This window comes from Solea senegalensis, linkage group LG12 (assembly GCF_019176455.1).
Source record: "Solea senegalensis isolate Sse05_10M linkage group LG12, IFAPA_SoseM_1, whole genome shotgun sequence".
Classification (NCBI taxonomy): domain Eukaryota; kingdom Metazoa; phylum Chordata; class Actinopteri; order Pleuronectiformes; family Soleidae; genus Solea; species Solea senegalensis.
Window position 1 is genome coordinate 7870338 of NC_058032.1, and position 26465 is coordinate 7896802.

At 40.5% G+C, this 26465-nt stretch overlaps 1 protein-coding gene across 2 annotated transcripts in view; it reads right to left on the reverse strand.

Moving 5' to 3' along the window:
* Nucleotides 1-26465, reverse strand: part of LOC122778282 (protein diaphanous homolog 1-like) — an 83197-nt gene continuing 56732 nt past the window's right edge. For both annotated transcript variants that reach the window (XM_044039998.1, XM_044039997.1), the window contains 10 exons: nt 15671-15769; nt 15451-15545; nt 14868-14969; nt 14341-14580; nt 13749-13878; nt 13386-13510; nt 13097-13261; nt 12588-12720; nt 8825-8914; nt 1-2343 (listed from right to left, as the gene is read on the reverse strand). In XM_044039998.1, the coding sequence (XP_043895933.1) occupies nt 2171-2343; nt 8825-8914; nt 12588-12720; nt 13097-13261; nt 13386-13510; nt 13749-13878; nt 14341-14580; nt 14868-14969; nt 15451-15545; nt 15671-15769 (1352 nt within the window). In that variant the 3' untranslated portion in view covers nt 1-2170. The remainder of the gene's footprint in view (nt 2344-8824; nt 8915-12587; nt 12721-13096; nt 13262-13385; nt 13511-13748; nt 13879-14340; nt 14581-14867; nt 14970-15450; nt 15546-15670; nt 15770-26465) is intronic.

A 26465-nucleotide genomic window follows, 5' to 3' on the forward strand; every position in this document is an offset into this window, starting at 1 on the left:
TTGTTAATGACTTAAGACATTTAATAGATTTGTGTAGCAAACAGAATGACTATGTGCATTATTCTGCGAACATTTACGTCTAAGAACAAACTTGTCTCAATTCAAATACATTAAAACAATCAGCTGTAAAAATGAACAAAGAAACATTCACTTTAAAAAAAAATTGGAGCAAAAGGAATGACTCAAATTAAAAAAAAAATGATTCCAGTGATGTTCTCATATCCCTATCAATATTTCAGTCCCTTTCTCTCAAATAAAATATCCACCTGAGGCACATTATTGTAGATAAACCAGCAGTTGTGTAAGTTTGTACATATTTTGCACTCGAATTTTGCAGTTTGCAAAATTCTTCACCCAATTATCTCGAGTCATTCGACTGAGCAGACGCTCCAACATGAGATGAGAACAAGGACTTCTCCATTTCTAAATCTGCTGTAATTAAATAACCGTGTATTTTATGTGTTTATGTGCCAATTCCTCCACATTGTGATACAATTATATGGAAGATGGAATGTAAAAAGTTGATAAAAAAATTACTATTTTAAGCTTTTTGAACATCAGGAGCTATCGATGTGGCAAAAGCGATGTGGAATCAGTGGATTCATGAAGATTAATGTCCACCACAGTGGCTGGATATCAAGGCTAGAGTGCACACAGCAGTATTGTTTGCATAGGAAGAAATATTGCATGGAGCAGCAGACGTCGGCTCTCAGGATTCCTGTCAGATGTTACAACACAACATCATGGCAACATGTATGATGATGATGATGATGCTCGCTGAATATAGCAACAAAAAAAACAGGACCAGACATTCAGCGACTACTGCTGCAGTTCAGAGGGAGGGGGAGTGGGTGATCAAAACACACAACCACACACACACACGACTGAACAGACACACATACTTGTCTCAGCAGTTTGTGGGCAGTTTTCCAGTGTGCTATATTCTCAGCAGAAAGACCACAAAGCTGTTTATGAAACCTAGCATTTATGACAGCATGGTCAGTACCGTACAGTAATTACAGATGGCAGCGCACACGCACACTTAAACCTACACGCACAAACACACTTGTAGAGAGCAGTGGCGCACACACAAGTAAATATATGCTTACTTCTCCCTCTCACACATACACACACACACACAGGCATGTAAACTGCTCTAGGTTTTATATGAAAACACCCTTTTAAAATGAAAGATTTTTTTGGTTTAACTCAAAAAGAACTTTCTCCCATATAACTTTACTTTCCTGTGGAGTTAATGACAAGGGTTATGCTCCTGAATTAAATTGTATTTGTGTGTTGTGGGCATGTGTGGCAATACAGCTTAGACATGATATTTAAAAATGATACAATTTTTTTATGTGAAATGTAACTCTTGCATGCAAACAAGTAAAAAGAAAGAAAACACACTGAAACACCAACGTGACGATGACGACTGATTGAGTGATCCATACACCGACCCAGTGCAGACTGTGATTAAACAAAACCAGGAAGAGAAATAACAAGACTGGATTTCTAAATGTTGGCACATTTTTCAATTATACAGCAAACATTATTAACATTTACACAGTATAACATACAGTATATGAGACAATTATAACAACAGTATGTCTTCAAGGTAAAAAGGACAAACTGGCTGGGACTGAAACATCAAGAGAAGACGATGAAGCAACTGCACGATTTGTGCCAAATTTCAGACATTCCCTGCCTCCATCTGGAATTTGGAACACACACACACACACACACGCACGCACACACACACACACAATCCCTCCTGAGTTAGTCTTTGGAATTTCTCAAGATGTCCTTTTGTTGAATGACTGAAGGATGTCAAGATATAGAAAGGTAGAAACAGACAGGAATACATAAAGAGATGTGTGCATATATTAAAGAAAGCAATTAACATTGTAATGACATTGACAAAGACCCAAAAGTCATTGAGAGACACAACTGAGAGAGCCCTGCCCTCAATCTCAGCTTCCCTCTGTCCTCACAGAAGACAGCTTGTGCTGCCCTAAAAGTTGGTCCTGTTAAGACAAAGGTTGCAAAAAATGCAGGCCTTTTCTTTCTTTTTTTTTTACAGCAAGCTAATCTTAGATTGGACTCTGGAATGCCTAAGAAATATATCTTTGTTTATCACCTGCGCAGTAAGAAGAAACTCTTCCTGCATTGGCTAATTAGACCGAGAGGAAGCAACCTCTACAGACTCTGCTCCCTCTACATTAGGCTCTTCTTTCTCATCCATCTTGGTCTTCTTTATAGGCAGTTTACATGAAGACGTGTCCTCCTGCATCAGCTCTTTGGCCAGGATGTTGGTCACTGCATGACCAGCACGTCGGTGGTTGGCTGAGAAAGAGAAACACAGAGTGAGAGTGACGCACGAAAACAAGCAGACTTGATCATCATTTCCACATGGTTTTGTTTGTTTTTTTCACACTATGTGCAGACAGATATGCCAGTGCATGCCATGGAGTGACATATCTGATGTATGTACACTAAATACATATAAAAACATGTCAGTGAGCCATACAACACCACATCACCAGCCAGAGACCAAACACGTGTCACTGCAAAAATAAAGAGACAACCATGTTGCACACGTAATCATGAGTGTGAGCCTGTGAAAATGGTATCAGCAGGTGTTTGGAATTATAAAACACAAAAAGGATGCTTGCTTTCTTTCCAAGATGCACACACATGCAGCATGAGACACAAAATGATTGAGTGGTGTGACTCTATGTACAAGGATCAGAGTGATATCTGGAGCAACTACGCAGGAGCTCGACAAAGAGGAAAGGGGGGAAAAAGGAAATTAGAGGATGAGAATGATGAAATGAAGGAATGGAGATGTGTGTCTTAAGGTGGGCAGAGGTAGGAAGGCAAAAGACGGAGGCTGAGACACTGAGGAGTGGAATGATTCATAATGTGGGAGGATTAAAGAGGCAGGGATGAATGAAAATGAGAGAAACATAGATGGAGAGACTGAGTGAGAGGAGGAAATGAGCCCCAAGTAAAGACAGGAAAGGGAAGTAAAATAGATCACAGGGGAACAGTGGAGGCAGTGAAATGACAGAGGAGATGTGCAGAGAGGGAGGGAGAAAAAAAAAAGAAGCAAGATTATGCCCTGATGATACTGTGATTTTTTTTGTCTTCCACCTGCTTCTTCCCACACGCATGCATGCACACAAGCCTGTACGGCTCCTTCCATCACTCTATCCTTAACCAATCATCGAGTGCATATGTGGGAGGACAGCTGTGTAGCAGCAGCCATTTTGAACTATATAGGTCAGTGGGAGATTGTGTTTGTGTGCTTGCTATTATTTTATTGCTGGTGTTTGTGGAGAGCTCTTCATTCCTCAAAGCAAAGGATGCTGAATGAAAAGTTAACATTATCACAGGACACATCTGTTTTTGTTGTTAATACAGGCATTGATGGAATGTGTTCCTGAGTCAACCCGTCATTGTCACAACGTAAATCAACAGAAACACACATGCAAATGAGTCCCCAAACACACAGTTACCGAGCAGGTCTCCAGAACTAGCTGTGACAAAGACACAATTGAGTCTGTGGAGAAAGGAGAAGTCAAAATCATGTTTGTTCACAGTTGACTTTATATACACGAGTCTCAGCTGGACTGATCATCACAGACAGCTGGGGTGTCAAACTGTCACCTCCAAACATATTCCTGTGAGAGAGACACAGATTTGTCCTCACCATAAACACCACAACACAGGACCACTTTCTCTCTTCTTTCACACATATTCCTCATATCTATTTCCATCCTGCCCCGACCCTTCTCTATCACTTAGAAACTTATTAATGAGACATTATGCAAATAACTCTAAAAATGTGCCTGTGTGTGTGCCAGTGTGGGTGGTTCTCTACATGTGTTGCCCTAAAAAAAAAAATCCAACCCACAGAGAAAACCTCATCAAAGTTTGCCAACCAAGCTCTCCTCCTCCTCTCTCACCCTCCTCCACTCTCTCTTGAGAGAGAAAACAGGGAGCAGGACAAGAGGCAGGACCAGAGGACTGTCACATTGGAAACAGCATGAGTAAAAGATGAGTTTAAGACCTGTACTAAATGCAATCTGGATGTGATCGGATCACTGTGGAACTATGTTAAAAGCAGGTCTGAAAGGGGTCGTAGGCATTTCTCACCATGCATGTTTTCACAGAATGGCTTTGATGTTGACTAAATGATCCTTGCACTTGGCGTGAAGCCTGGTGGTTGCAGCAGTAGGAAATGAGACGGCAGGTCTCACAACAAAGACTGGATTTAGGGCCGTTTACTGGAGGGTGAGAGTGAACGAGCATGGACTGTAGTGAAAACTCATCTGTAACAAATTACACTCCAGGAGACTCACTAATGACTGCCTGATGAGGGAAACAACACTTTGCTCTGCAGTATGCAGTGTGTGTTGTCCTTGAGTAGAAAATATAGAAGGTGAGGAGGGAATTTGCAAACAAACAAGAGTTGTGCAGTTGTGAGTGTGAAAACTAGCTCATTGCTACAACACTGACATAATGTTCACCTCTTCAGTGGTCACAGGTTTTACCAGCTCACCTAATGAAAGTGAGTCTGCACCGTTTAATACCATTATGTGACAAAGTAACGAAGCAATCCTTACACTTGGAAGCAGCTGCAGCAACAGTTACATGACAACAGGGTAACAGTGCCATGACTAGCACAATGAGGTATCTGAAGATGTAGGCTGGCTCTTCATCAGTGTGACCTACTATACAGAGACTTGTATTGCCCTCCTCAGGCTACACTGGGTAGCACACAGCTGCTCTGCACTAGAGGACTGTGGGAAAAAGTGACATCATCTGCAACACACTCTCGGTTAGTATTGAGGGGCAAGCATTCATTTAACAGTCCATCACGGAATGGGCATAATTGGTGCATATAATTTTACATGACCCTGGCAACATCTGTGATATACTGGTTATAATTGGAAAATCTGACTGATGATGTCTGTGTGACGGTCAGATAGAGCAAGTCATTATGATATATATATGAATGCATATTTAAATTCATAATGGTAACTGAAATCCACTGAATGCCAAGTTCAAAGGTTTCACAATTCATGAGTCAACTTTTACAAAGATACTGAGCCATGGGGAAAGCAAAAGTGACAAAGGACCTCAGGGATACGGTAGTTGACATTCATGTATCAAGTACAGCATACAAAAAGATAACCCAAGATTTGAAAATGCCAATTGTCAAACTCTGATAATGAAGCAGAAGAGTAAGAGGTCTGATAGTAAAAGGACATAGCCAAGTTAACAAAGAATGATTGAATCCATGGTAGTCAAAAAATACATAAAAAAAGAAAATCCCCAAGCAACTTCAGCTAAAATACAGGCCTCCGCAATAAAGAGGTGTGGCTGTTTCCAGATCCAAAATTATGAAGTTCTTAGACAAAATTTGGCTGCATGGCTGGCTTGCCAGAAAACAATCTGTTATTGCACCAACAGCCCATTTACAACACACCAAACATCACAGAGACAAACCCTCAACACTTCTGTAATTTGGTGTGATAGGACCAAAATTGGACCTTACAGTCACAACCATAAACACTATGTTTGGAGAAGAGTCAACAAGTTCTGTGAAACATGGAGGTGAATCACTGATGTCTGGGGTGTGTGTAAGCTAAAACGGGACGGAATTTTCATCTAAAATGATTCAGCATGTGATGTGAAAATACTAGAGGACCTTTGCATTCATCAGCCCAAAGAAATGTGGAAAAATCTTAAACTTTCCAACATGAGAACGATCCAAAACGCAAAGCCTTCAGTGGTTACAGCAGAATAACAAGGTGGCTCTGGAGAGGCCATCACAGTCTCTTCAAAAATTCAGTTCATGCTAAATAAAACAAGGCGTTTATCAGACATTGAGGCTTATTTAAAGAGCAACCTTACCACCCAAGACAATAAACAGCCTCTCGCATAACTGTCACAAAAGACTGAAAGCTGTTTGTGATGCTAAAAAGGGCAACACACAGACTTGAGAACAAAGAATAAGTAAAATATTGAACCAAAGACCCTTTCAGTATTTTCAGAATTGCCATGTTTTGTTTAATGACTTTGCTCCTGTGTGGTGGCTCAAAAATCTAATCTAATCTTTTACACCAAGAGTAAAATTAATGATCACTCTTATACATTCGGTGAGGATACGTAAACTTAAAAACAAAAACTGTATGTGTTTATATAAAGTGAGAATTATTTACATTGCGTGTGTGTGTGTGAACATCTGTGAAAACAGGGGTCTTTTTCTTTTTTTTCTTAGGACCAAAGTGTCTGCACAGCTAACGTGTGCCTCTATTGTTGCAGAGCCCTTTATCTCTGTCTCACTGCAGTGACTGGTGCTTTGTCAACTTGTTGCTACTCTGACTGGCTGTTCTAGTGAGGGTCAAGACCCAGCAGATGGGCCTATAGTGAGTGTTAGACACATCATTCCTCCACATAAGCCAAATTCAGCCTCGCTGGCAAGTTTGTGTTCATACCCAAAGAAAAAGCCAGACCTTGACTTGGCAATTTTAATCAATAAATTAGTATGATAGCATTTAAAAAGTATGCAAGGTTGTCTGTCCACTGGAATGCAATGTGCTTGTTGTGCTGTATTGCTGTATTGGTATGCAAACATCGTCCATGTGTGTCTTTGTATTGGCATGTGAGCATCTGGTATGTATGCATTTGCTGTGTGCCTTTAAAGGTGGGGGGTAGACAGACGGGGGGTAGACAGCTGAGGGTCCCCCATGCAGTCTATTCTTTCATACAACCAGCACAAACACGCGAACAGTTAACTGAGGTACAGGTCAAAGGTCAGAGTGTCGGGAGCCTCGTGGCTTTTCCATTCAGTCACTCTGCCGTGACACAGTGAGCGTGACAACACACTCAGTGGTCTTTTAAAACAAAGTTGGTGACGTCGGCTCTCGCCACAGCTGTGTGAGGATGAAAACAAAGAAGAGGGGGAAAGGAAGGACACACTTCACGTAATGGAGGCTGTTAAATGTACAATGGCAATCAATAGCTCCACACACAAAAAGGTAATAAGTCTTGTAGCCTTGTTTTAGAAATGCATGATAAAAATGCTGCTCGTGTTTGGAAAGCACAGTAGTATTATAAATAAACATTGCAATATTCTCTCAGTATATACAAGTAACATTATATAATGTAAAATATATTAAAAATGTATATGGATTTTTCACACTATAATGCAAACACAAACTACTCTCCATGTGTAAAAGAGCTGGATAGAGCAGTGGTTTTTAGCCTGTTGATGGAGGCTCACTGTGGCCACATTTGTGCCTGATATTTATCAGAGTCAGCCAGAGTCAGCCTCCTACTTTAGCTTTACTTATTTAAAATGTTCTCTCTAAAGCAGCCACTCAAACACGCACATGCACCGACACAAACATTTGTGTGGGTCAAATACTTGAGGCCCTTCCCAGCTGTACGAGGCAAAGTGGGTAACTATAAAGGAGCAGCCTTTAAACACTAGAGAGGAATATATAAAATACTAACATCAGAGATTGCCAAAAATTATCAGCAGCGTTTCACAACCTCTTCAAGAGCCAGGGAAAACAATAATCTTTGGCAAAAGAAAAACAGACCAGAAAATACTGGACAAGAGTAGTCGTGGAGGAGGTACTGAAATGTGATACATATGGCCACTCATAGTTTCCTACCACAGACAAGTATGCAGAGGGAGGAAGGCTTGTGCTCCTTTTCTCCCTCACACATGTTAAGGTATTTCCTGTAAGGACTGTAAGGTGGCCAAACAGTACTAAGGGTGACTGACTGAAACCTCAAGTGGGCCCCATTCTTACCCCTGCTTCCTTCATTTCCTCCACTAAATGTTGTCTCCGCTCAGACTCATCACCACTGAACTGATAATTCAGTGAGTGAAGGAAAGAAAAAAAAATGAGAGAAAGAATGAGAGAAAGAATGAAAGAAAGAAAGAAAGAAAGAAAGAAAGAAAGAAAGAAAGAGCAGTCTACTCTGAGTATTTGACTGGATCACCACATCTGGCTTCTATTGAAAAGGGATTGGGTTGCACACTTTACCTCAACTTCTCTTATGTGTGAATATTCACATATGTCTATGTGTAGAAACACACAAATACACATTCTCTCTCTCTCTTTCTCACCAACTCCCTCCCTCTCTCTGCTAATGGGCACTGGACACTCTCCCACACACATGGTTCCATACAAGTTTCCTAAAGTCTGGAATCTTGTTACACACAATCCTATCAACAACACATAAAGAGGTGTGAACTCATTTTCATTTGCATTTTTCACTAGTTATATATAACCTACAAAATGTGATACAGACATAGTTTACAAATGGCAGAAACAGAAAAACTCAGTGGTCTCCACTAAGTGCAACTGGACTGGCAAACAGTGGAGTAAGTGGCTAACCAGATTACTTACCTCTATGAGCTTACAAACTGAACTACATGAATGAAAATCAATACAAGATGGAGCTGTGCCGGGGAGGAATATGTTCTCACAAACTGGACATAAATACCTGCCTAGTGAAGTAATGTGAAAAACTGTTTCTTGTTCTTCCTAGATTTACAAGACAGTTGAATAATTATGATAATGAAAATTGTATAACCATATATATGTATGTATATATATATATGTATATATATATATGTATATATATATACATACTTTCAAGGACCTTACAAAGAACTATGTGATGAAGGGGTCTGAAATCATGGGGTTGAAATCAGTGAATCAAACACAAGAGATGGCACTTTGACAAATCTACATGTTTTGTGAAGATATACAGCTGGGATGCTGTATGCGAGTACCTGCTTGCCGGGGTCCTCTCTTTCTCCTGAAAGCAGCACCAGACTGCAGTGCCTCCAACAGGCCGTCCATGATACCAGTTTCATCACCCTCTGTGAACAGCATAAAGAAAAACATCAGCAAAGCATCAACAAACACTACTTTCTATCAATATGTTGTCAGATTCAAATTCTCTGTCTCACACATAATTTTAGCTATCAAAATGAATACCCTGCTCTGATATAAACAGACATTTTCCCTACATTATTGGTTTGTTGGCTCACTAACCAACACACATGAAGGCAGGAGGGGTATTTACCAACCATGTGACCACGTAAACAAATTATCTCCATTAACCTAGATAGGCAGTGAGCTAGCTCAGCTACTGTCACTGCTTGGGGGGGCTTAATGCTGAACTATAACAAACACACTCTTACATAAAAGACACACCCACTGAGACTAAACCTGCACATAAGCATTACATTATTACAGAAAGCATAATTATGGCTTCCACTGACAGGAACCTTACATCTGAGTGTGGGTACAGATATGGTTTGTAAGGTGGCCTCAGTGTTTGTTTACATCAACATTCTCTGCACAGCCTCAGTGGCTGATGGCTTTAAATAAGGAAAAAGAGGCCAAACCAGGGGAGGTACTCCATGGCAATGCTGCAGTGTGTGCAAGAGTGTGAGTGTTGTCATGATTGTTTTGTGGACAGAATTCAGTGGCGAAACTCAACACCTAAGCAGATGGTTTTAATCATTTCTATTTGAACCTGAAAACAGACAGAGAGGCCTGGGAATGGGGCAGTGGGGTTAAAGGTTTATGTTGTCACCTACCAACCCCCACACACACACCCACACACACCAAGGCCTTACACAGCTCACATACACCCCTCAATGTCCACTTCCCGGAACTACACCCTGAGTTCAAACTGATGTAGGCCACATTCTTCTGCTTGAGAGGAAACACATCTGGCACATTTCCACTGACACTAATCACATGATGGGATTAAACCACAAGTGGGAGCACAGAGACACACAAACCTATTTATGTAAATGCACTGGAGGCAGTAGAGGGACCACACAATGACTGAGTTGTGTATAAAACACTTATTGTTGATGGAGTGAACACCCAAATAAAACTAGAGGGTCCTGGGGCTCTAACTTCATACACACACTGTTGTATGTATAAAGTTACTGTGTACTGTGTTTTTTGTGACTGTAGTTCAGGGCAACACTATTTCAAGAAGCCATTTATTAGAGTTCTTTCATCAAAGATAATTTCATGTTTAGCTTGTTAACAATTTGCAACAGTGTTAATAACGGAGAGAACGACACTTATTGAGTGCAGTAACTTGTTGTTGATCATGTGCTTTTGTTAATTCACATGATTTGCCTAAGGAATAGACACACACTCTGTGATACAAAGAGTAAATTATTGCCCAAAGCAAGAAAGAACATAAGGGAGATTAATTAGTGTAATAGCATTAGATGGTGAGCACATGCACATACACACACACACACACTGTGGACAGCATGCTGTGTGGAGCAACAGCACACCTAATGGTTGTTCACACAATAACAAATAGAGAAATGGATGGAGTAATGTACAGACAGCTGGAACAACAAGCACAAAATAAAATATAAAAACAGTAAAAAATGTAAAGCATTTCCAAAGGAGAAATGGTTGTCAAATGGGATTTAGAAAGATTTTTTTTTTCCTAATGTCTCCTTATAGTCTTGCCTTCCGTCGCCTGGGGTGAGACATCAGGGTTTGTAGACTTATCCCGTCTGATTCTCTCTCGCCCTGTGCCTTTCTCTCCTCATCCGCCCATCTCCTCTAACCCTCTTTACTAAAAGACACGAACACAGTCTAATTCCCAAGACAGCATCTGCTGCTTCCCTCTTCTCTTACCCTCCCCCACAAAGCTCACTCACTTACTCTTTGAGTGGAGCACAAGCACTCCTTGTGGCAGTTCCCATACCAGCAACCATTTGAGTCCTGCAGCCACACATGCACACACCCTTTGCCACATAAATAGGAAGGCACAGCCCACACAATCTTACACAGACAGTACTGACACCTAGCTGTAGATATGAGGAATAGTTGGTTTCAAAGCAGCTTTATCAATTATCCGAATAAAATGAATGATAGGAAGAAATGTTCATCAGTACAGCTGTACTGAAGAAGCAATCAGATTCAGATCAAACTACAATCTGATTCAAACTACAGATTGTGACTGGAGACCCTTGGGTGTGGCATGCGTCTGGTGTACTGAATCTTGAACTTGACAAGAGCTTAACAATGCAAGCAACCTTTCTTTTAAATTTAATTCTTATAAAATTAATACTCTACAAAGACCAACCATTTTAGAATAACCATTCACAACAATCACTGTCACATGCTTAGCACATGTGAGGTCCTGTTGAGTGAGCGTCTGTCTGTCTGACTCGCAGAGGAATGACAAGGCCACAGACTGCAAACACATTCTGACCCTGGGACAACTGGGACATTGTGCTTCACAGTCTATGAATTTACAAGATAACAAGGTGGTGTGTGTGCGTGTGTGGATGAGTTGGTGATTGTACAAAAATGGAACCATGAAGATGTCAGCATGTGAAAGACTGGCAGTTAAACAGCCACTGTGTACAGCATTTCAATATGAGGGTTATGAACAAATACAAAACAGGTGTGTCTGTCAGATTTGTGTGTGGTTTAATTCAAATAAGTGTAAGGTGACAGGGACAGGCAAATATGCCACCTGTATGTAAATGATCTCTTTCCCACTCATGCAGGCGCACACAGACACACACACAATCTTTGAAGCACTATTGTGTTCCATTTGTGCATGCCTCTAGAGACTGCATATGAAATTTGACTATCTTTTACTTTCTGTAGGAAAATGTCTACTCCATCCCTGAAAGTGGAGTGATGTGTCTTTTAAGTGGTCTTTCAATGAACAAAAGACAGAGTGGGAGGGAAAGGAGAAAAGAAGAGGGAGTGAAGGAACACAAGAAGTAAGAAAGAGAGGACAGTAGAAGCCAGCTGGAACATGAAGAAATAGGAGAAAGGCTGGAAAGACTTTCAGTGAAAGAGGTTCAGAAAACAGGCACACATCCTGACACACACACTGAAAAAGTAATTTAGTCTCACACACATGTATACACAAATACAAAATGCAGTGGGGCTGCATAGAATTTTTCACTGTAAAGAGTCCCAGGAGAATCCAAATGGAGCCAGAGAAATGAGGAATGTACTGAAACTAGGTCACAGTCTGAAAGAAAGGGGAAAAAGGGTCTACACATAAATGTGTGTCTGCAAGGGAGTATTTAAGAATGCCAATGTGTGTCTGTTACACAGGACAATGTAACTACTGGCAGGCCTCAAATGACACTTTCAGATATGAAGAAACATGTTTTAAAGTGATAAAGACATTTGGGCCTCCTTTCAGTTCTCGTCTTGAGAAGCAAATCCCCTTTACACCCAGGAAGTGAAATGAGGCCAAGCATTCTGGTATATGCCCTTGGTCCCCTCATCTTCACTTTATGAGGAGTTTCATTGTTAACTTGCTTCTTTCATAACACAGAACATTAATATTAGATTAACTGTGGTCTATAAATAGTGATAGGTTGTTCTCATACACACACACACACTCTTCATAAGTGTGGACTCTGACTGCCCCCAACTGGAGTTAGAAGGAAATACAAAATAAAATGAGAGGGCTGTTTTTCTTATCTCTTTCAGTCTCATGCAAGAAATGAAACAACACCAAGCAATCGTGACCTGCGTTGATGTCAAGGAGCTGGTTCCTTTTCCCCTTCTCCTCCTTCTCCCTCTCTGCTTTTTCCCTGGCCAACTTAGCCCTCTTGATCTTCTCTTCAGCCTCCTTTCTCTTCTGATTCTCCTTCACTGCTTGCTGTTGAAGAAAGTTAGAAAGAAGAACACAATTTCAGACAGTGTGTGGGGTAACTTATTAGTGACTTCATAAAGGACAAATGAAAGACGCATCCGTCAACAAACTCGAAACCAGTGGATGGTAGTTATTCATGGTAACCGGTAAAACAAGTTATTTCCCTTTGGAGCCCTCCCAAATGGCACATTTGAAGCTCATTGTGATGTATAAACTGACAATATAATAGAATCACTCTTTTACTGTGATATCAATACAAACAGATGCACAGGCTCCTCCCATCTTGGTTTGACTTTGTCTTTTATCAACTGCATAACAATATACAGTATCTGTGATATGAGGTCTTGACTTTGTTTATTCGCTTGCAAAATAACTCACTCACCTGGAACATGTTTTTAAAGGTGTTAAGGTCCCCAAATAATTCCTCTACAGAGATTTTACTGGGGTCAAAGACAAAATAATCTCCCAGGTCAACATACTGCTTCTCCATATTCTTATGCATCAGATCCAACTTCTCATGCTGCTCATGGGCACTGACAATAAAACTGTAAAGACACTGTATTAAGGAAGACAAACTCTCAAATTCTATGCATCTTAGCAGAACACAACAAGAGTAGGGATTGAAATTTTATAATGGTAACATTGAAAAATGGAACTGAAAAACAGGATATGGACATCTTCTCCACAAACAGGTCCTTGTCGCTTTGTGGAGGTGGGAACTTTTTCAGAAGCCCCTCCAGGTCCCTGACCTGACGGCCCATCAGTTCTACGTTCTTCTGAACTGTCTCTGCAGAAACTGGAGGGGACATGAGGGAAATAGTAATGATGAAGCATTATGCCCTCATACGTTGGTTTCACTCACATTAATGGACATATCATTTTTAATATGAATAAAAGAGCTGCTATAAATATGTGAAACAAACTGTGAAGTGTCGCCATAAACAAACAAATTGTCAGTAAGGGAATAGATGTCATAACAGATATAACCCTGTAGGGAGAGAAATTCATCAAAGTCAGTTAGATGTCCCATGTACCTCTGCTGGCCTTTTCAACATGGATGAGCTCATCTGGAAAGGTCATGATATCAGGAAACTGCTCCTGGCACACATCAGCGAGGAAGTGGAGCAGTGTCTGCTTCTGATCAGATGATTTGGTGTCACGCAACTGATGGGAGATAAGGATTGATTAAAAAGAGTAGACTGAGAAGGCAATCCATCAGTAGTGATGTCTGCATGTGCTGTCAGGGTGACACAGTTTGTGTTTATATAGATAAACACAGAGCCTTCAATATATTGACATTTTAAAAACTGTGTTACTACACTCTATACATATATACATATATATATATATATAGTCCTTGAATTATTGGTCAGCTCTTTAGAATAAATCAAGTAAATTAAATTTCACAGCAGATATATTCATGTGACAGCAGAAAAAGCTGTAATGATGTGTATATATATATATATACATACATATACGTATATATATATTTCTCCCCAAAAACATGGGGGAGAAACCTTAAAAGCTGGTAACCTAGAAACTACTTTTAATAAAATTGGATAAAATGACATGTCTGCACTTAACCTTCTGTGGGTTTTTGTGTGTAATATACACCTCATTTTTTACCTTGCAAAGGTATGATATGGAAAAGCCGAATGCCTTTCCATTGCGAGAGCCAGCATTCATGTAATTCCCCAAGAGAAGGATGATCTGCAGCAAAGTGGAGAAGTTCTGACTTCCCCTGAGCTCCTCGCAGGCTGCCGTAACAGAAACCACATCCGGCTTGATATTGTTCAGCTGCTCCTCAAACTGCAGTTTAAACAGGATGGCCTGAAGCCGTGGCATCAGTTGGTTGACAGTGGACATCTGCAGAAATTGGGGGTGGGGGGGTTGTGTTGAGAATTTGTTTGCCACATTGTGTTTGTGTGTGAGAGAGACGGGGATTTCATCTATTACAGTTGAACAAAGACCCCTGTGTTTAACAGCATGAGGATTTTTAATGTCTTAAATAATGAGAGTGGCATGACTCTAAAATTTTCCTGTGTCTCATTTGTCATCACAGTTTGTGGTAAGTGATGTCCAAGTCAGCAGGGAAACAAGACTACACATCTCAATCATCATTTTGTTTTGATTTTGAGCGCATCACTCCTCACCACTACTCCAAACTGTTCGGACTCGGCCAAGTCATCGTATTCATCCTTCATATCTCCAAGGACACTCAGCTGCTCTGGTGCTGGCAGTTGTTTGACCAGATTCTACAAGGCAATAAGAGAGAAAACATACATGACTTCAAGGATGTGGAGACACCTTTGTGTTACTCCTTAAAAAGGACATGGGTCTACTCAAAAGATGGACAATTAGACTGACCCGAGAAAGACAAAATTTTGTTCAGACAGCTGGTTACATGCTGTGTAGAGCAGTTAAGTATTTGGAATAAGCAAAAATAAACAAATGCAACATTAAAACTGTACCATGAAATAAATCCTGTTCTCACTTTATAAATAATTATGTCACTTCTAAATGCATTAGCCACATTGATAAACACCATAGCCATAAAGTGCTAGAACATGTTTTCTGTCCATTACAATAACGACATATCAACTACACAGTGTAATAAAAAGAATTGGAGGAAGTCCTGATTTTGTGAATTTACCAAAATATTACAAAAAATATATATTTTTATTAAATATATTTATAAATATTATAGAGACACTGGGGCAAATATGAGGTAATTACCTGCACCAGGGACTCTGTTAAGATCTTCTCATTAACCTCTAGGATGGCATTCTTGATCTCCTCATAAGGGAGACGGAAGGATCCCAGGAAAATGGCTGTAAGCAAACAGTTAATTTCACATGTTAAAATATACTTAGGATTCAGTTGAACATGCTTGGACAGTGGAGCTGACCAAATGTACTTGAAGAACCATGTTATTGTTATATCTTAGGGGACTTACACAGGTTCTGTGCACTCTTGGTGTCAAGAACCTTCAGCTCCTTCACCTTCTTCTTCTGCACCTGCTTCTTCTCATCTCCACCATCCTGCTCCTTTTTGGCTAGAGAGGTGGACAGAAGAAAGAAAACTTCTTTATAAATGTAATCACATTTATTGGTAACTTTCTTAACGTCACATGATTACTGGATGTGTGTTAGAAAGTGAGACAGAATTAAAGTAGAGTGATGATAGGAGCCAGTTTGACAGCTAGAAAAACAGGCAGCCTTGACAGAGCATTCACTTTTAACACTCTTTCCCAAACGTTTGGTGTTAACATTACACGATTGGCCTTGGGTGAGACTGAATTAATATGAAATGGCTGCAAACGACAGGAAAGTTGTCCCTGATGTGTGAGGGCCTGGTAAATACAGTTGGACATTTGTTAGTTGAAGGCATTTAAAACCCACAGTCATCTTACACGTGCGTTCACACTGGATTCTATCACATAGACAGGTTTGACAGTAGCACTTCATTTCAGGTTTGTGACTTTAAGGATGTGTCTGTGTGTGTATGAGGGTGAATGTGCACTAGATAAGAATTAGAGGTGAAAGATGAACAAGCACATAGATTTGACCACATAACGGGCAACAGTACACATGCAACTTCAGATCCATCGTCAACACAGTGCAGCTGTTAACTTGAATCTGCCAATATTGTCTATCAATGAAAATGTGAGCAGTTGCTTTTATCGATTGTCCAAGCAAAAGGACTTGATGTTTTGCTCTTGGCAGATTAGTATGTGGCACGAATCCTGACATTACACTGATATAAAAAATTAGTAATGATGTTTTCTCATCCCTTTTGCACAATGTCTTGCAAAACATGATGAACACTCAAATCTACTTCTCTCTCGTACAGTCTTTTCCAGTACTCAATTTTAGACTGTGTTGTACTTGTCTCTCTTTTTGGCAATGTCCATGTAAAAATTAGACAATAACAGGAAACGTGAATTGCTGTCTGGAAAATGGCCAACAACAACAATGCGGTATATGTTAAAAATACGTAATGCTCACTCTCTTTGTCACTCACTGTCTAACAAAAAAAGACAAAAAAAATATGAGTCACAATCCTCTGTGTGCTGTGTAGCCCACCTGTTTCCACTACGTAAATAATAATGATGAAATGTTGTAGTGATGTAATGTATGTGAAGACAGCTTAATGTACCTGTTACTAATGTCTATTATCTGTCCTTATTGTCTGTTAGGTCAAATTAACTCCCTGCTCTCCATCTAGCATTACTGAGTCATCCATAACTTTTTTTCACACTTCATCCACATTCAACAGTAGTTTTTGAGATTAGTGAAAAATAGTCTTATTCAAGCACTCTCCACAGTCCACACAGAGACAGTCAATACAGTATAACAACTTACTCATCCATCTCTCAAGCCTTCCAAATGTCCAGTCAGACAGTATTCTGTCTTACTGTGAGAAGCCTATTAGTTGAAGTTTGTTAACGAGTCTGGGCCTATTCATGAGCTCTACATCTCACAATCTAGCCATTTGTTTTAATTGCACCGAACAGTCAGTCATTTAGGACTGTGGCCTCAATAAGTCCCATTGTTTTACACAGTGTTAGCTTTATGAAACTGTTCCTTCTCGGACTCGGAATGAAAATGTGACACAATGGTCGACCATATACATGCGATTTCTGTTTTATCAGCGCAATCAGCTTGGTGTGACACTATCATGAATCAATAATGGTATCGTTTGTCAAACACTGCAGCCAGAGACACTACTGAGACTAGGAAACCACAGCAGGAAGTTAACCATTACACACACAAACAGGGAAGGGAAATCCGTCAGGAAATCTGAGACCTGAGATCTGAGAGGAAACAACATAAAACTATTCACACAAACACATAAACACAGCTGAAAGGTTAGGAAGAAACACAAAGGAAGTAAATTGCATGAATAAATACACTCAAGTCAGTAACACTAACAGTGATAGTGATAATGACAAAAATAGTAAACTTAAACTGGGGAAAAGACATATGACAATACCTAAGAGCACATACACCACTAAAAGCATTTACACCAAATTCTAAATACAGAAACAAACATGGATTTAAAGACTTAAAAACGACACATGCACTAAATGTCTAACCTTGCTGGTATATAATCTCATGTAGAGACAATCCAGTTAGTCTGGAGTTTAGTGAAGTAGTAACAACACATTATCATGTCAGTAGGTCATTGTGTAAGTGTGTGTCCCAGAGAGATGGAGAACAGCTCAGCGAGCATGTGTATGTATGTGTGTGCATCCATGCTGTAATAGCTACAGTGCCAACTGTGCTCTAGCCAATGAAATCGGGCTATGCTGACATCATGGCTGATTCATAAAATGGGGTCTGGTGTGCAGAGTGTAAAATGGCTGCTCCAAGCAGTCCACATGCACAGCCAGCTCATTTTATTTATGAGCCAATGGCACCTCTAGTGGTGTAATGAAGCCACTGCACCAGGTTACACTTAGTCACTGTTGGGGAGGAGGGGAGATAACAGAAGCAGAACATAAATGTGACTAGACACACACACACACACACAACTCAGATAACATATAAACCGACTTGTGGAGTGCTGAGATCTATGTTTGATCATCCTAGCTGCCTTTTTATCATACCGTCTCAAAAAGAAAGAGTCTTTTCTGGTAACAAATCACTGCCACCCATTCTAACCACACACTTACTCACACACACACACACTCACACACACACACACACACTCATTTCCTGGAACACCTCCCCCTCGTCTCCCCAAACAGCTGCTTGGCAATGAGAGATGACGGAAAAAAAAAGAAAAGGGGAAGCTGGGTCCGTGCGTGTGTGAATGTTTGTGTATGTGAGTTTGTGTCTGCCTGTAATCACACATGTGTGTCATGAAAGAAGAAACAAACTTCTTCCATTTCTAACTGCTGTTTTCAATTAACTAGGGGAGAAAACAGAAACGAGAAAGATAAAAAAACGGGGTGACAGAGGGGTGGAATGAAGAGAAAGAAGGGTACAATCATGCACAGCAAACTCACGCAGATGTCGATGTTAATATTTAACAAAGTGTATCTGTGTGTGTGTGTGAGTGTCTGCACAAAGAGGAGTCTGTTTAACAGTCAGCAGACCTGAGTACACCCCCCCCCACACACACACACACACACACACACACTCACACACCACCCCATGGTCTCTTCCTCTCTTGTTCCCTCACTCCTTAAAAGGAGAAAAAGTGTGGAGGGGAAGATGATGGGTAGCCAGGCTTGGAAAAAGACAAGAAAAAGCAAAGAACAGATGGAAAGAAAGAAAAAAGTGCAAGAAGGTTAGGAAAACAAAGACAGAGGCAAAGAGAGGAAAACGTGCAAAGTCTTTAAAAACTCTGAACTATTTTTTATACTTTTTATACTACTTTTTTTATACTTTTTCTTCACTCTTTCCATGCTGCATTTAAAGTCTACACCACATCAACATGTGCTCTATTGTATATGTGTCATGCCAGGAGTGCTTTTCAAGGGCCCTCTGGTGGTAACACTGGAGAAAAGCACATCACTTACTTTATATAACTTCAAACTAATTTTTTTTCCATTCAACATTCCAGGGCTGGAGTTTGTCTAAACCGAAACAGGGGAGAGTGGGTTTATAGTTTCAACATCAGATTACGTGGGGTGAGCAGTTCTTTGGAAAAAGTTGCTGAGGTTGCTCAAGGAGAATAGCACAGAGAGACACAAAACACATTTGTTGCCAACTTTTACCATCAACAAAGACCAAAACATTTCAGAGAACTCAATGATAACACACTATGTTTTACTTTGAGAAAGTTTAAGTTTTGATAAGGGGGAGAAAAAGGGAGAAGGGCATTAAGTTCTTTGTCTAAAGTAAACAGAAGGCCAGAGCTATGGCAGACAGAAGGACAGCTGTAGCTGTGGTCCCTTTAAACTTTAAATGTCCAACATTATGTCACTCTCAATATAAGTGTGTGTGTGTGTGTTTGTGTATGTTGCAATGTGTGTTTGACAGAAGAAGAATAAGGGGGTTTCCACAGTAACCTCGGGCCTGAAAGAGCCTCTTCATCCTGCTTTTCACTGTGAAAGGAAAGAGGAGAAAAGATTTCTGACTGAGTGTGTGTGTGTGTGTGCCTGCATGTGCATGTGCATGTGAATGTGAAAAGGACCAGATGGCAGGGTGGGGCAGTGAGGAGGGGGGATGGGGGCAGGATGTGGGAGGGCCAGGATACAGGGGGAGGGCAAGTGGGAGTGGCTAAGATGTGCTCCCTTGCGCTCCCCTGGTGTATGAAGAGTGCAACTACAGCTGAAATACTGAAATATATGAAATTATAAAATTTCATGTAATCACACTATTTTTATTTTATAAGAGCCACTGTTAGACCCTGAAATATTTAGAAAGATATTTCATTTACTTATTTTTTACTTAACCAAACTTGAGACTTATTAGCACTACACTTCAAGTTTTGTTTTGAAGTAATTGGAAGTTTAAATTTCACATAATATTTCTAATTTTATTTCTATTTTCAAAAGATGCAATTTTTTTTTACACACATTTTTATTTGATTACATATTTAAATCTATTTGTCATTAAAGTTTTGCAACATCACAGCTTGTATTATTCAGGCAATCTTTTTTTAACACTCAAAACTAATTCACTTTTAAATATTTATTCGGTTTGATTATTTCAGATGACAGGCAATGTCAATAAATATAAGAGTGAAAAAAATGTCTTCACAGACTTCTATTAGTTACAAAGTAAGTTAATTTATATTAGACCATTTATTTTACATTCACAATGTTTTTACTTTTCTACTTACAGAAAGGTACTTTAGAGTGGTATAGCCTGGAGTGAAATTAGTTTTTCTTTTTTTACTATTGTCATTATTATTATCTAAATGTAATGACTATAGGAAGCACAAAGTGAGGATCCATCATTGAGGGTATTGTTTAGGCATGGGGTCATAGTGCCCTCCATTGGTAAAATTGATGTACTGCAGCTAGATGTATAAGGCTGACAAATCCCTTTACCTCAGTTACACACTGCATCTCAATGGTGCCATCTAAGTTGTGTGTAGAGAGAGAGGGAGAGAGCCAGTGGAAAAGACGGAAAGACATAAAGATGAAATTAAGAACATGCTGCTTGAGACTGCATGTACGTGACAGTGCCAAAAGAGGGGAGATGGCGCTGGAAAGAGGATGTGTAAGTGTTTGAAGGCGAAAGTGGGGACAAGGGTTTGGACACAGTTGGTCTGTCTTTGTCAGTGTGTGTCACTGTCATTCTCCTAGGGCCATTGTGACCTCTCTCTGCTCTTCTGACCATGAAGGTCTTAAGCAATGACGCACACACGGCACGTAACAGCATCACTGATGAGACACACACACTCAGACACAGTATGCTGCCTGCATTACTGATAAAGTGCACCATAGTCAACACACCGACACAGCACTACCTTGAACTTGAATTTGCACTTGCTGAAACCACACAAACAACCCATAAATCCCCATAGCGAATAACACAGGACACAGCCAGACCCCCCCATCCACAACACACACACACACACGGGAAGAGGTGAGCTGCTATGGTGTGCTTATTAAATCAGTCCTATATCAGCCAGTCTCCTTGGGACAGCAGAAAAGATTTACTACAGCAATTACACTGGCTAATTACAAGGAGGAGAGACAGAGGGAGCGAGGGAGAGCTGTAGAGCTATAGGGTTTAAAGGAGAGAAGGTAATCAAATCAAAAGCAGCAAGAGGAAATAAAAGTGCAAAAAACTGAGGTGGTAAGAGAGAAAATAAATGGAGAGAGAAAGAGGAGGGGGAGAGAGAGAGAGAGAGGGAGAGGGGAGAGGGAGAGAGGTTAGTATAAAGGACAAATATGATGAGCCTGTGACCTTGAAACAGTCATAACACCTGTTCACTGATTGGGTTACATGAAGACAGCATCACAGTTCAGTGTGTTAAACCCACAGACTAGTCTGTGTATATTCATATGTATCCCAGTGTTGTTAGGAAGTCACTGCAGAGGCAGACAGCAGAGATTGAGTCAACCCCATGCTTATGATAAAACACAACATGTGATCAGTGTGTTCCAGTGGAAACATGCATCTCTGCCATGTTACTGAATACAACACATGAACTTTGACTTTAATGTTAACACTTTTTTTTTTGTTGTTGTTTTTCTGTGACACTCTCGTGTTTGTTTTTCACAGTATGAATGTCCTTGACAATGCATTGGCCCTTGCAGCACAGTGCTCCCTCTATGGGGAGGAGAGTGAATCACACAATTAACACTTGAGCAAGCCTATCAGTCAGCCTGGCCTGACGGATGAGATTAGTGCGTTACAGACTACGACTGTATCTTTGAAGGTCTCAAAACATAAAGAGCTCACTGAAAATAGCCTGTAAGGGTAGCAATTAACAGTAGCTATGAACTTCAAGGTGTTGCTCATGGACACTTCATCTTGACAGATGATTAGAGTCAGGTCATGCAGTTCAATGTTACCCTTTCTATATAGAGTGCCGACTGCCTACCAAACAAACTGACATTTCCCTGCAAGTTAAGTGTACCCTTCATCCCAAACACTTCATGTGCACACCCATGCAGAAAGTCTCATTTACATCATTTACATGAGCACTGAGGTAGAAATGAAAACCTAAAAACCAGGTTTCTATTGCAATTAAAAAGTTAGATGAACTGTAACACGCATGTACCCCATGAGGCACATTTTGCCCTGGGCAAAGGGGATTAGGTTGAAGCCTCCTGTCAGGCTTCAAATATTCATTATTACATTATAGAAAAATAGCACAGAAAAGGTGAATTGGAGCAAGAAGGACAAAGAAAAAATTAGAGTGCAAAAAGGAGCACGAGTAAGAAATAGTCAATTTATGAAAACAAGCAGTTCTGACTTATGCAAAAGAAAAATAGATGAAAGGAGGACAGAGAAGAATCTACACAGTGTCATGCCATGGAGGACAGTTAAAAGCTCATCGCGGGGCTGGAGCACAGACTCATCCTCTGTTAATCCCTCAGCTTCTGTCCTCTCATCTCCAACCATCCATCCCTTCACTCATCTTTATCTCTGCTTCAGTGATGAGGACAAAGAAAAGCACTCAGTCATTTGCTCCCTCCACCATCTCTTCGTCTCTTCAGGCAAGGCTCGCAGGCTTGATTAGCAATTGTGACTTAAACACATGGTGGAAAGATTGGCACACATGAACATACGCACACGGAAGCATGTGCACATATACACACACACATACACGCATGCATGCATGAACACATATTCTGTGTGGCAAAGAGAAGGACAAAGACCAGTTTTGTTGGTCTGATAAACCCTTAAGGATGGCCCAGAGACATTTATGTGGCTGGAGTGGAGGAGGGAGTTTTGCCTTTTCGAATGTCAGCCATTGCTCACACATTTGATAAAGTGTATCTGTCCAGAGGCAAAAAGATTGGTCCGTTTTCTGGTGCTGGTCAGAATGTTTTTTTTTTTTTTTAGCAAACACACTAATATAACAAGGGAGAGGAGAGTGAAAAGACATGCAGAGAGTAATGCTGGAGGATAAAGGGGCGATGGGAGGCAGCATTGTGGTGGAGATTCTGTGGAGCTAAAATATGAGAAAGAAGGATGAGCAGAAAAATGAACAAAATATGAAGAAAGAAATATGGAATAAAAGTACATATTCAGAAAACTCAAATACGACAATTACATACTACGTAGACTGACAATGATCTCTAATTAAACATGACTCAAAACTCTCCCTTTGAACTGGAGTTTGCTGTATTTAATTTACAGCTTTGCAGGATCACTACACACACAGTTTTTTAAGATTCAATCTATAAAGCCAAGAACACAATAGTTTATGTGAACATTCACCTTTGTTGCAAAGGCTTTGGAAAAACTACTGCAGATGTTTGAAAAACATCAGTAACACTGGATCATAGTCAAACTAGGTAGCTGGAGGGGGGTGACAACCATGATCTGGCAACCTCCACCCGTTCATGGGAACCATGGGGAAAAGTCTGTCTCATCAAAGATCTTTTGCGGTGCTGCAGGGATTCCAGTTTGTGAAATCAGTTTTACACTCAGAAGAGAGAAAAACAGCCACCAAAAAATAAACTACACAAGAGAAAAATGTTTGAACAGGGAGACAGATGAGCAAATTCTCTCCTATAACATCTGTGTGCTGGCCTCTCAGGAATTGGCTGTAGTTAGGGCTAGACAAAAAATATAAACACACGGGGCACAAAGACACAAAAGTACACATGCAATCCAACCATGTGCTTAGTGAGCCATCAGGGGACATGTTGCCAATCAGACAGCTATGTGAGGCTGGGCAAATGAAAACAATCAAGGAACAACACAAAATATGGCTGAGAGACTGGCATGCGTTTATGTGAGTCTGTTTGTGTGATTGAGTTCTCACACACATGCAAGCACACACTCTCACACACAGGCATTCACAATGCAGAGGTGAGCCTATGTGTTTATTCCTGAAGCAAATATGTGTGGACAGATTTTCTGTGTCTTTTGTACATAGAAAATTGAATGTTCTTGTTAAGAGTGGCATATTTAGGAAAAGACAGTTTACATTTATTTTACATTGTGCACACTTGATTGGATCGAAGTGTGTGTGTTAAATGAATGGATATATTGCCAGGGTTATCTGTAACCAAATGGACGACAACAATGCCAATAAGAAACAAGTTGTAAATAAAATAATAGTGTTTGCTTTTAAGGTCTTGCAGTAAGTCAATAAAAGACAAAAAAAAATACAAGACCAGTGTAGTACTTATTTATTTGTGACCTAGCATGTGTATGAATGTCTAGTGAGCTATCGCTCCCTTCTCTGTTTTGTCTTTCCTCATGGCTCAGTGAGTGTGTCAGTCTGCATTGGCCCTCTTTTAGAAGCTACTGAGAGATGGCAGCACCATTAAAATTTAACCCACTATCTCACCACTCACCAGAAACTGACAAAAGAGAGAGGGAGAGAGAGGGAGTGGCAGAGAGAGCTAGGCAGACATATACATGCATGTATCTAACTACTGATCTGCGTGAACATGCACACACGCATACTCATTCCAAGTCAGATGTGATCGCGAGAGATGGGAAGCGACGGAGCGAAAGAGCCCATACAGATTGAGAGTGAAGAATAAGGTGGGGCATATTACCAGCCAGAAACCACACACAGTGTGAAAAAAGTGACATCAATTCATCAGGGGATATGAGGGTGTATGGACCTTATGTTCCATCATTCTGCACAAATCCCCCCTAAATCCACATTTCCTCATTCCATTACCTTCCCTCTCGTCGTGGCTTCTCATTCCTTCACAGTAATCCTTCTTTTGTCTTGCTCCATCTTTCTATATCTATCACTCTTTAGATTAAATATTGTTTGACACGTAGCTTTTTTTTTTCAACATTCTGTCATCACTCTTTCAGTCTTCCTACCTTTCTATCTCTCTTTCTGTTCCTGTCGTTTTCTGCCTCAGTGGAGTGTGGGATAGGAGGCAGAGCTGAAGGCCTATGGTCCCTTAATTAAGAAGCAAGGCGGAACGAGGCCACAGTTAACAAGGACACACACAGACATTTGCACAGCTTTCCTTGAAAGGACCTTCATTGTCTACAGGCCTCGGTACTGAAGTAAACCATCATCACTACAAGTTGGCACTGAGACAAGTCTGACGTGAGGTTGTACACTCGGATGATGACCTACAAGTGACTGAAACCTTAACCATAAATCCAAGCTCTAATCCCCTTAACCTGCACATTCACTTTATAATACTTTTGACTTGCAAAATCTAAAACTCAAAAATAGTCGCCACATAATTTCCTCTTCTTTCACACATCACAACACCTAATCAAAGGCTGAGGACCTGGGTTGAAATCTGTGGGGTTAGGACTCAATCAGCTAGTGCAATCAGACACAGGCCACACACACAAACTCACAAGTAACTACAATTACGCACAAGGACGACACACATATAATAAGCCTCGGGTTGACTGACGAGAGGAAGGCAAAGATATTATTCAGTCTACCTCATCACTGCTGTAACCATATCACACACACACACACACAGAGGAGGCGGGCTGGAAGTAGCTATTTTGAGTGTGCGTGCATCCATTCTCTGCGAAGGTGACTTTGGGCTGGCTGGAGTGGTAATTGGGTACACATACAAATGCCTTTTTCTTCCTCTTCCCCACGTTCGCATCACCCTCCCCAGCCGCCACCCTTTTCCCTCACCACAGCCCGGAACGTGATTACATTTCCGACATGAGTGAGGGGTGAAGAGAGAGAGCAACAGAATGAAGAAAAAGAGAGAGAGAAAGATGACTGACTTGGAAAACAAAGAGAGGCTAGAAAACCGCTCTCGCACAACAGGGTAAAAGACAAATAAATAACAGCAACACAAGAAATGCATGCACACGCACGTACATACATTTGTTTTTGCCCTCTGTACACAAAAGCGTATACACCTATATACCTATATAGCATTTACTCAGCAGGGGAGCATAGCAAAGCAGAGAAATAATATACAAAATGTCAGTCAGACTATCAGTTACCCTGATCTTTTGAAGCAGCACATGCAGTAAAACACACACACACAGTTGAAATGGCCATCTAATTTTCTTAGACAAGTGACATTTCTCTTTCTATTTTTCTGTCTCTCCTGCACTCGTCATTGTGGTGATAAAATTAGCATTCCTTTCCTTCCTCTGCTTCTCCTTCCCTCGACGGCTGGACAAGAGGTGAGGACCACAGGGACA